General features: G+C 44.7%; 1 protein-coding gene across 5 annotated transcripts in view; it reads right to left on the reverse strand.

Moving 5' to 3' along the window:
- Nucleotides 1-1,892: 1,892 nt before the first annotated feature.
- CHST11 (carbohydrate sulfotransferase 11) overlaps nt 1,893-12,119 on the reverse strand; it is a 182,651-nt gene continuing 172,424 nt past the window's right edge. For all 5 annotated transcript variants that reach the window (XM_075754476.1, XM_075754465.1, XM_075754457.1 and 2 more), the window contains one exon: nt 1,893-6,927. In XM_075754476.1, coding sequence (XP_075610591.1) covers nt 6,079-6,927 — 849 coding nt within the window. In that variant the 3' untranslated portion in view covers nt 1,893-6,078. The remainder of the gene's footprint in view (nt 6,928-12,119) is intronic.

Raw genomic sequence — 12,119 nt, forward strand, 5'->3', positions numbered from 1 at the left:
CTAATTGAGGCTTGCCAAAAAGATAAATCCTCATGCTTCCTTCCAGTGGAGCAAATCCAATTTTGTGTCTGTGGCAGTATCAGGGACTGGGCTCTTCACCGCTATCTTACAAGCAACAAAGGAAATCACCCAAAAGCTGGGCACCCAAGAGCTGTGCAGAGAGGCCATTTCTTACCCCCTTAACCCCAAACCAGAAGTTTCTGGGTTTGTGTGCATGTGATTTCAATTTTCTAAAGCCCTCCCTGCTCACTCCCCCTGTGGCCGAGCTCTGCAGCTGCTGGTCTCCCCTTGCCTGGGCTCAGTCCCCTGGCATGCCCTGCCCCACCTGCCCCCACGCAGCCAGAGGATTTCTTCTGGCCCGCGTTTCTGCGTGACACCACACTTTGTAAACATAGATGCTATTGGAGCTGAGGGACTCTCTCAGGGCAGTGTAGTGGCATGTTTAGACCCATGCGCTGCCAGAACAGGATTGCATCATGTTGAAGCGTGTGTAATCCATTCCCTGCCAAGCTGCCGAGGGAGGCAGAGCAATGAGCACAGTGGCTGGAGCCAGGCTAATTGCTCACTTACATCGAGTCTTTCTCAAGACCTTCTTAATTATCTCCCTCTCTGATTGAGACTGTAGAGGAAACAAATCACCGATGTTTTGAAATGTGAAGGTTGTTGTCTTAATACTGCACAGCCAGGCTGTGATTTCAGGAAGCTATGCTGCAGTTCTGCCTATTAATTAGAGAGTGCAGGGTGGTGGGGCATTTGAGGTGAGAACGGCCTTGGGCTCTAAAGATAGCCATTGCCACACCATGTGCTATGACACCTACTCAGCAGATTTCCTGTTTTCTATTTGTTTCTGCTCTCATGGTGAATAATGTTTGCCTTGCACCCAGAATATGGCATCCCTCCTACATTCAAGAGGGATGTTAACATACCGGAGAGGTCACACTGATGGAATACCAACATGTTCAGTGACCTAAAGCATATGACCTACAAGGACATGTTGAGGGATCTGGCCTTATTTATTCTGGTGATGCCATGACTAACTAGGAATCTAATAGCAACTACCTGAAGGGGACTTACAAAGAAAGTGAGTCCAAACTCTTCTTTCAGCAGTGATAGATCGTGGACACAAGTTAAAGGCTGAGAGTCCCAAAGTGGCCACTAGGAAAAAACATCTCTGCTGGGTAGCATGGCAGCGGAAGAGGTCACCCAGAGAGGCTCTGAGCCCTCCACCCCCAGAGGTACTGAAGCCTTGGCTAGTCAAAACCATGGCTGACCTAGTCTTGGTGACCTTGAGCAGTAGGGTGGCCCGGCTGGCATCCAGGGCCCTGCCAACAACACAGTCATGGTGAGCAGTTAGTGTCTAAATGTCCACTTTTCCTGAGTGTAATTTATGATGCTGCTTTCCTCACCAAGTTTGTCTTCAAAGCTCAGTTGGAAGTTTCTGCTCTGGGGCAAGATGTGGCCTCAGTGAAAACCACGGACGAGACCATGCAGGTTTGGTGACTGCTGGAAATGTTGAACTCAAAGCCTCTGTTAGTGAATTCACCTGAAGGTGGGCAAGCATGTGGCCTAAAGCTCATCAGATAGCTGGAGCTTATGTCATCCGACTGACTCTAAAACACCCTTGCTTGAGGTGGGACGATGTCTCTGGGCATCAGACAGGTCTTAAATTGACAGCCCTCATCCTTGCTGGCTGGGAACTGGAGGAGCAAGGGAGCAAGAGGGATGTTGTTAGATAACTTTAGCTTTCCTGCTCCATAGCAGTAGATCATTTTGAGTCTTCTGCTTGTCCTGCCAAAATAACCCTTGTGAGAAAGCAAAGCTATGCAGACAAAAATCCCATTCTAAAAAATCCACCCTGAAAGCATAACCCAGAAATAAAGCACACAGAGAGGAACTTTCTTTCTTCAATTTAATTGAAGTTACTTAGAAAAATAATCATCAGGCTTGAATGGCTTTTTTAAGGAAAGATTCATGAGCAGTTCACACTTGTGTTGGCAATGTATAATTTAGCTTTTTTCTTTATTAACAGTATATTTAGGTATGAGGAGATACTCTTCTACAACAAGCCTTCTACTGCATACAAATAGATTAAAAAAAAAAATCCAACCCCACATTGATGTTAAATTATTCGTACACATTGTATTGTGCATGCATGTAAGAAAATAACACTCTCTGTAACAAGAGTAATAGTAAGGACAGTCCCTTTTTGTACCTGAAAAGTGCAGCAGACTACAGTGAAACCCTAAAACATCTGGGGTCAACTTACTTCTAAAAGCACTTCTGCTTGTGGATTATTTATTTCACTTGTCTTACGCGGCGCATGGTTCAGGCAGTTTGCAAGTTTCTGTGATAATGGACGTGGTTTATGAAGAGGCTGAAGCATGGACCAAATCAGGTTCAGGGGTACCTCCCACCACCCAGGAGTCACCATCATGTTCATATGGGCCAAATCCAGCCTGGGCTCCAGGTGACGGTGCTTGGGGCCATCCGGGGGCGGAACAAACCCCCGGCTGTGGGTATCGCGCTGGGTAAGGAGCCGAAGGTGCTGCTGGGCTCAGCGCTGGCCCTGCCAAATGACGGGAAGGTACCGACTGCTCAGAGATGGGGACCGCCGCTCCTCCAGCCCAGCGGCTTTGCGGGGGCTGGGGACAGAGGTAGGGAGCGGGACCATCCCTGCTGGGTCCTCTCTGCTTTCACCACTGCTCGACGGTAATGAGCGCACATCCTTCTAAACCAGCAGCTCCCACATGGACCTCGTGGCCCCAGGGGCACATCTGTATTTTGCATTTTGCTGTGGCTGCAGTTTTCCCTGCTCGTCTCCTGGGACCAGCTCTGGCCGCAGCAGAAACGAACCCTGGAGGGAGCCAGAGCTCTGGGGCAGACCAGCCCATCCGTTCGTCTGTCTGGGAAACCCAGTGAAGTGATGGGAGTAAAATCAGCCTGGTTCCCCAGCTGCCCCCACACTGCAGGTGGTGGCTGCCAGCTTGCTGAGATAAGGAAGAACGACCCTGAACATCCTGCTATGTGGGTGCAGTGGAAGGAGATTTTTTTTTTTTTTTGGGCTCAGTCAAAACAACACAGTCAGCAGACCAAAAGAAAAAAAAAAAAAAAAAGGCTATTCCTTAACATTTGTGGTCGTCCTCTGACCTGGTGAGGGCTTCGTGCTCACCGCGCAGGACACGATCATATCAGCATGTCAGCTGTTCATTTTAGACACAGATCTACGGCCCATTCACAGCACCCCAAAATAGACAGAACATGCTAAATGGACAGTTTGTAGTAGTTTGGAATCAAGGTTTTTAAAAAGCAAGTGACTTTTAAGTACCCGCTTAAGACCACATAAAAGCCATCTCAGTGCCGAGCATGGGTCCGTAGGGCAGCCCCCTTCGGGGAGGCAGAATTTGGGTAATTGCACCCAAAGCTGCTGCTAAAAATCCAGGCTGGAGCAGCACTCACCCCTCAGATCTCCTCAACATGTTTTTCACCTAGAGCTTTTCTATCACAGCTGTCAAGTAGGGTTTTTGTGTCTCCGAAGCAGTGAAACTAAAGAGAGTATTTCAGAACAGATAAAAACGTGGTGACGACAGAGAAAAGTACAAAAAGAAAGGGGGAAGCACATCCCGTTTTTAAAATATTTACTTTCTGAAGTAACTTTTTTCTTAAATCAAAAAATTTACATCACAATCTGTTGGAGGGATTAACAGCTAACTGAAGAGCAAACTGGACCAAAATACTAGCACTGTTGGATACAAGACCAAACAAGCACACAAATAGCTTGTGGGAAATACTGGAGGGCGGCAGGGGAAATCTACCCTCAGACAGATATTTTTATTTTTTTTTAACAAACATATCACCATTGAATTACGAACAAAAGACAGCCAGGGCACACTGTGATAGGCACTTGCAACAGCTCTGTGTACTCTAAATGAGACGAAACTGCTTTCAAGTAAAACACCGGCTAGCGATCAGGAATTGAGAGCTGTCAGGCACAGCCAGCCAGCTCTTCGCTAGCCACTGGGCCAGCGCTTCGGTTTATAAATAGGACCTGGGTTATGAAAACTGTGGCTGTTCCAGAACGGATGATAGATTTATTTGTAGAGTATGATTAAAAAAATAATGACTGAAATCCTGGCTAAGAACAAATCCAATTGTGAAAGGACTTCAGCTGCTGTTTGTTATGTTAATTTGTTCTTCGCGGAGATTTATTCAGCGACTTATTGTTATAAAATAAGATGGAACCTATTTTTCTTCTTTAACCACGTACGTATCCTGGAGACTAATGTAATTCAGTGGATGTAATTCAGCTACTGTACAATACAACTGTACAATTTTTTGAATCTGGCTCTGATACTGTTAAAATAGGTCTGCCTTCAGCTGAGTTTATTTAAATCTTCACTAATTATTGGAAGGGTTTGGTTTGATGATAAGATTGACAATGCAGGCAAATCAAAACCCCATTTTAATCACCAATCAACTTTAAAACAGATTTTAGGTTCCCACAAGTGCCTCGACTTAACCCTCTGCCTCCTTCTGCCCCTCACCCGGCTGCCGGCGCTGCCGCCCCACGGTGGGACAGCTCGGGGTGGCTACAGACCATTCCCCAGGCTTGGCCGTACACCCCACCTGCACCAAACTAAAGCAAACATTTGGAGAAGCCTGTACTTCTGCTCACTAGCTTGCTAATAGAGCCACACTGAAATCTCATTTTTCATTATTTATTTGCTGTGAATAAATTACTACTTGTTTGCCCGAAACAATCTCTTGGCGTGCTATGCCTGGTACAATCTGCCATCCCAACAAGCCGTCATACACAATGCAATCATTACTGAGATATTCACCTTAACTAAAAAGGCCACAGTCTCACGCTAGAGCTGACTTGTATGAAATACTAACCCACTGGAAATTAAAAACATCCCTGCCAGTGGTATTTAGGCATCAACTAAAAAAAGACTCCCTGTTCTCCCTGGGAAAAAGCCATGAAACCAGCATGTAGGAAGACGAGACCTTTTTTATTGCCTTGCATGCTCGGAGGGCAACATGAAGATGACTTTCTGACTTTTCAGATGACATGCTCACATCCTTCATAGCAACGTATTGTGACCAGTGTTTTTTGAGCCAATTTTGGTTGCTCATCTTAAGATCAGTTAGGGAGTGATGACTTGCAGAGGACGGAGCTCCCATCACCCCCCCATATGAATGAGGGGGATATGAATGAAGTCAGTGCCAGTTAATTACTTGTGGCACTCAAAAATCTCTACAGTCACTTTCAAAATGCTGATTTTTTTCTGATGGACCATCTGCAAATCTGCATTCATTTGGGCTGGAAGGTTTCAAATTAAGAGAGAATGGGAATAGTCATATTCTTGATAAGATCATGAAGTCCAGATTTATAAAAAGTTCATGGTTTCTCTTCCCAAGGAATACATTCACATTTCTTTGAGTCATGGGTTTTAGATATCATGAATCTATCAAAATCTGTTTTACTTTTCCCTTTCAGGGCTAGAAAGATTGATTTTTATTTTTTTTTTCATACACTTAAGTGCAGTATCACTTTCTGAAGAAATTATTTCTACCACTCTTCTCAAAGCGTGTGGTATCAAGAACCATTCCCTTATCTACCTGCATCAGTAATGCTAATGGAAGAATATTATTACCCAGAGACAAACTCAACTGAGGAAAGCACAAAACCAGACTCCTTTTGTCCAAATGTTACCTCATCTCTGCTGCTGAAGTGACACCTACCAAGAGACCATGTTTTAAATAAGTATAAATAACATTAATTAGAATTGGAGGAATGCAAGATCAATGAAAATCACCAGAACACAATTAACATTTTTTTTAAACAGTGTAGCAGTATTATTCATTTCTACAGCTAGATCGTCACAATCCTGTTACCCTGCAAAGAGAGCTGTCCTTTCTTACAGTTGATTTAAATAATTTTGACTGTGCTGCTCGCAGCATCATTCAAAAAAAGAAAATATTAATTTACAAAATAACCCATTCTCCATATTTATTATGACAAATAAAAATCTTAAATAAAACAGGCTTTCTCTCCCCTCTCTCTCCCCGACCCATCCCTCATTCCAATTTCAGGTAGCTTGGCACTGAGTAATTGAACATTAAAAAATCAAGTTTGTAGACTTCATACAGCTGCGTTTGGTGCTCAGAGCTGATGTTCTGGAAGAACTCTGTGGTCATTTCATCAGTAGTTCTCGTGGACTTTGCATAGGTGGGGAACTTCAGGTAGTTGCCTACTCCCGCCAGCTGGAGAATGTAATTTGAATCCTCTTCGAGCGTTTCGTATTTTCCTATGAGGTCGTAGTGGATGTGGCAAGGGTGGCAGAGGGAGTACACAGTCTGCCAGTGCTCGTTGAAGGGCTCTTCCCTTTGGGTGTGCGGGTCGATGAGATACGCCACAAACTCTTCAAATTTCACGTCATCGCCTTTACGCAGAGCTTCCTGGGTTGCGTTTTTCCTCTGTCGCCTCACGATTTTGGTGCCGTATCGCTTGTGGAAGGAGGTGTTGTACTTCTGGGTGAACTTGTTCCTGTAGGCTGACACCAGTCTCTCAAAAGGCTCGCGGACAAAGAGGAACTTCATGTAGTTTTTCAAGCGGTGGTTGATCTCTGGGATGCTGTACTGGTTGAGGGTCTTCAGGTTCGAAGACACATGGGCTTCGTTGGCTGGGATTTCCATTGGATCGCTGTACTTGCCTCTTCCCGTCAAAACCATCATGACTCTCTTCCAGTTTGTGCAGGCCACTTTGGGAACATAACAATAGATCATTTCATGATCTTCGTCCACAACCAGGTGTTTGAGATCGTTGGGTGTCAACACGCGGCGCTTCCTGCTAGATACGCTGTTTGCTCGGCACGTGTCTGTCACTTGGTCTCGTCTAATCTGATGAAGAATTGCTGTGTTGGACAGCTGCAAAGAAAGCACAGGCACCACTAAGTCAAGCGGCTGGGAAACCCTTACTGCCTTTTTGCTTATTATACCAATCCATGGAAAAGTAGATTACTGCCTGTATAGAACAGTTCATTATGTCACTGAGTGAAATTGCTCCTACTCTTTTTGAGCACATATCTTCTTGATAGGTGCTGCTTAAATGCTGTTACAAAGAAAACGTCCAGGGCTTTGCTTTGAAGACAACACAAAGGAGCACAAGCGCTCACACAGCCTGGTGGCAAGTGTATTTACAGCACCCTCCTCCTGAGATGCGGTCACTGCTTTTCTTAGTCCTAGAAAACAGATCTCCCCTCCACCCTGCAATCCATCCCACGGCTACAGCAGTGCTGGACCCTGCCTGACCTTCTGCTGCCGAGAGGGGATAAGAAGACAGCAGAGTTGGAAAATTGGTCAAGGTGAAAACAGTACATGCTCTTGTTGCTGATGCCTTTTACGCTACAGAATTAATAATCGCGGCTTGTTTCTTGGCTATGACCTTGGCAGAAGAAATGAAGCCCATGGAGATTCCCGCAAGTCCCCAAGGGGAATGTTCACTCAGACGTGATTTCTTGAGGAGCAGGGAGAATATTAGCTCTAAATTTGCCGCTCTGCTAAACCCATATTGACAGAGAAGGAAAGAGAGTGTGGCTTTCTAACACACACAGCATTATATTCATCCATAGCCCTTTATTATTTTGTTAATAGTGCCCTAACTTTCTACTATTACTGCTACTGAATGCTTTGGAGAGGCTCTAATCTGTCTTGGGGAGACCCACAGGGCAGCTCCACAGAGACGGCCATGGTCTCACCACCAGCCACCTCCTGCCCAGATTGTGTCCAGCGACAGCAGCGAGAGCTTCTGCTAAGGCAGGTAATGAGCTGCTCTGGGAAACGGGGGGTATTAGCCCAAGCAAAGGACCATGCCGACGCAGGGCTCCTCTGTTCGGTTACTCAGAGCCATCTGACGTGTCTCTGCATGGCACGGTGTTTTGCTGTGCAGCCCTACCCTCACTGCCACAAATGCCTTTAAACATATTCTGAATAAATTGCATCAAAGCAACAGGGTTTCGGTAATATTATTTACATTTACTTAACCCCACTTACCTGTGGATTTGAAAAAGCCTTACGCACAATAGTTTAGCCTTAAAACCAAGTATTAAGGTAAGTATTGACCTTCCTATCTGACAGGTAAGGAGGTCTGAGATTCCTTCTTGAATACTGAGTCTTTCAAAAGTGTTTATACCTTCTAGTTAGGTTAACACGAATCACAGGACACTGCAATGAATCAGTGGAGGCAATGTAGACTACACGCATCTGCTATGGGGCTGTATGGCCTTTGGTTATAGGGATCTTCCCCCTTGATGGTATAATAACCTTGGCAAGTGGTTTTGCACCAGCTTGGGGGTTCATACTGAAACTCCAGTTCCTGCAGTCATGGGTCAAATCACTGCTTTCAGTATCAGCAGTTAGCCCTGATTCATATTTAAAAAAACCCTCAGAGAACAGGATCCAAATGCACGTTAGAGGTAAAACCCAAACCAAACCCCAAGATGGGGCCAAGCCAATTGTGGCATTTCTGAGCTTTGAGAGAGAAAGAAGACAGAAATTGTATTGTTACAGACAAGAGCCCAGGTTTCACCCACCCAAGGAGCAGCAAAAGCTTTTGCAACAAGTGAGCAGCAGAGACTTTCCCTCCCTCTGAGCTGCAGTGGGTTGCAGAGGAATGTTCTCCTGGGATGGGCAACACCAAGGGGCTGGCACACCTCAAACTGGGCAGGAGGATTTTTTCTTCAAGATGGCATTTATATGCCAAGCCTGGGACCTCTGTATTTTGCACAGTGCCACCCACCACTTCTCCTCTGAATTCCTTGGTACTTTCCTCATCTCATCTCTTTAGCCCCTTTGTTCAGCAAAATGTTGGCTAATGGTTAAAACATGCAATAGCCCAGTGCAGCTCCTGTAGACAGCCTGGCTCGTCTTTTGTGCGTGTGTGGTATCCCCCGAGCACCTCCCAGGTGCATTTCAAGGGCAGTTTTGTGTTACAGTCCAAGAGATGGGAAGCCAGATGTGAAATGTGCTTCATGTTTCCTAGGAAAACTGACTGGCAGGGAGTTTCCAAAGTAAGATGTTAGAAAGCAGTTGTCAGGGACCACACAGATTTTTGAAGAAAATTCCTTTTTTCTGTTAAAAATAAAATAAAATCTGTATTTCAAATTATGCTGTCCTCAGAAACAGAATGGTCAGCTCTATACTGAGTTACCAGTGAATAATTTTCAAAGAACTAAACAAAACCATATGCAGATACACAAACATACAAATTCTCCACTGTAGACAGATAACATGCTGAAATCTCTCTCCTCCTGCAGATTCTCAACAATATCACATAGCACAGTACTGCTGTTTGCCTCTGGTTTTAGGGTAAAAAAATAAGAGACACCTGAATATACTGCTACATTACAATATGTTAATGCACTGTATTTGCTTTTCTGGTGCTGTTCTTAGGACAAATGCAGAATTAAGTGGATGAGATTCTATGGCCTGAATTAGATAGAAGGTCAGATTTGATAATCTAATGGTTGCTTCAGATCCTAATCTGCAGATGAATCTTGTAGAGCTGTGCTTTGCTCCTGATTTCATTCCTACATCAATAGGCTAAGCACTTCTTCCCCATACATTAACATTAATGAGATTTTCAGGCATTCGGGAAAAATGCAGCCTTAGTATTTGCAATTTCAAATGAGATTGTACTACATTAAATTCACTTAAAAGATGATCCTTGTGCATTCTGAAGTGGTACTTGTCTCCCACTCTTTTTAACATGGAAGTAATATGGATAAAGGGCATAAAAGTTTGGTCAGCTCCATTTACTAAGTATACACCAGCATCCCAGGGTCAGCTCTGCACATGCTCTGGTAGCACACAGAACACATATTAAATATCAATGTAACACTAAAAGGGTATTGCCCTATTCTCATAAATTTGGTATGGCTGACAGATGAAGGGTCATGTAGGAAATACAGTTTGGAAAGCTCTATTACTTTTTTTTTTTTCTTTTTGCCTATTGAATTTAGCTTACTGGGGGGAAAAAAAAAAGGCCAATTTAGTGACTGTCCTAGAACGATGCCAACCATATCAAACCCCATTTTCTCCTGCAGCTGACTCACACACCCGATGCACCGTGGAAGAGCTGACCTACCTGCTTCCCCCAGAGAAGCAAGAAGTCCTGCCGGCTCTCCTTGAGATGTCATGAAAACAGCCCTCTCGCTGAAAGAGGGGTGACACGAAAGCCACGCTCCCACTGCAGTAGTGAAAAGTCGGGTAAGGCATTGGGGAGCCTTTAACGGAGCTCCTGCAGAGCCACCAAACCCTTCCTTGTAAGCTGCAAACCTCAGAGGACACGCTCCATGGTCCCCAGACCCTACGGCACCATGCGAGGTAATTGTAACAGCATTTTCCAATTTTATAGTTGGAAATTATATATTAACACTGAGTTATGGTTTCTCCTCATTTTATGTTACAGGCAAGGCTTTTAAGCCGCATAATAATTTCACTCCTGAAGCTGGTGAAAGAGGTAAGATCCAAATGACAGATATTTTTAAAGCTACAGATGGTGAAGGACAAATCAAAACAATTAGGGCCATGGACTGTCTTCCCCCCAAAGCTGCTGTAGATGTGGCTACAGCGGAGTTGTGAGAGCACAGCTGCTGCCTGGACACCGACTGCTGCGTCTACGGTTATTACCAGAGGTCCCCGCTGATCCTGCAGGTCAAGAAGCCACAACAAGTAATGACCTAAATCCACCCCGCTTTGGGAGAGGGTTATTTTAACTCTGTGTGCAGGTTACCCTCAGAGCAGCGTGGGGATGGTGATAAAGCCAGTGCTCGGGGTCTGTCCTCCAACAGTTCAACTTGGACTTCAGCTGGGCATTAAAGGTTTTGGAAAGACATCTGATAAAAGCAGCTGTTCTTCCCTGAAAGGACTGACACCACCACAGATGCACTTGATCATGGGTTTTTTCCTACATAAGTTGTAACGGGGGACACAGAAGAAGGGCATGTCAAGATCAAAGTTTTTCATCCTTTTCTGATGCAGCAAAGGAGTTGAACAGGGAGGCAACATGAGCAGTGGGAGACTCCCGAGCTCAGCGGCATTTAAAAGAAGAAGAAAAAAAAAGGTAGTCTGGGGACACTCTGATCCCAGAAGCTTTTCCTCTCCATCAGTCCCAAACTAACAACGAGGGAGGAAAGCTAAGTCCAGCACACTCTGCTCGTATGGATATTTTCTGCACAGCGCGGGGGGGAGGGTGTGCTTTGAGTGTGGTGCACTAGAGAATATACTGACCAGAAATTCATATGCTGACTAATTGACAACCATCAACCCACAGGCATGCAAAGGTTATTCAAGGTAAATCACAGTAATGAGATGAGAGGTATTTTCTTCTGGTTACTTAGGCACAGCGGGATAAAATCTTCGAGGGCCCTGCCAAGCTTGATGGCCAAGAAGCAAGTTCAGATTTAAACACAGGACACTTTTAATTAATGCTTTTTTCTGCAAAGTAGGAGCAGAGATCAATCCAATTCACAGGTATCTGCATTGAAAGCACTTTTTTAATAGAAGGTGTCACTCAGAAAAACCCCATTAATTAAATTTTGCCTCGTTATAAAAAATCAGTGTGCAAAGAAGTATCCCACACACTTACAAGGCAGGGGTTTATTTATTTCTATTGTGCTGCCTGCAGCTGCTGCTAGTTCTGCACATTACTGTAATCAGGCTCAGAACCAACCTACGTTGGGAGTGCTAACACAACACTGGAGCATGGCAGACTAAAGGGCAAAATCATCCAAATTAGTTTATAGTGGAATAAGGAAGATAAATATTGTGAATGGGGTTTGCAGTCCCATGCCCCGCTAAATTGCTTTTTCTCTTCAGTTTTGCATTAATGAAGACTTTGCATCTGCCTTTAATACTTCAGTTACACTTGTGTTTGGAGGTTTGGTTTCTGTCCTATGATAGAACTATACAAGTTGCTACAGCATTCCCCTTATCCGTGGTCCAAGCAGCTATCAATCAAAATCAGCTGTATCACCACTGAACACCCAGTTGGGTCTATCCAGTAGTGCTGTTAAGCTTTGCCTAAACAGCTTCGCCTAAATAGCTCATCTCCACCAAAC

The sequence above is a fragment of the Balearica regulorum genome, chromosome 1 (assembly GCF_011004875.1).
Source record: "Balearica regulorum gibbericeps isolate bBalReg1 chromosome 1, bBalReg1.pri, whole genome shotgun sequence".
NCBI lineage: Eukaryota > Metazoa > Chordata > Aves > Gruiformes > Gruidae > Balearica > Balearica regulorum.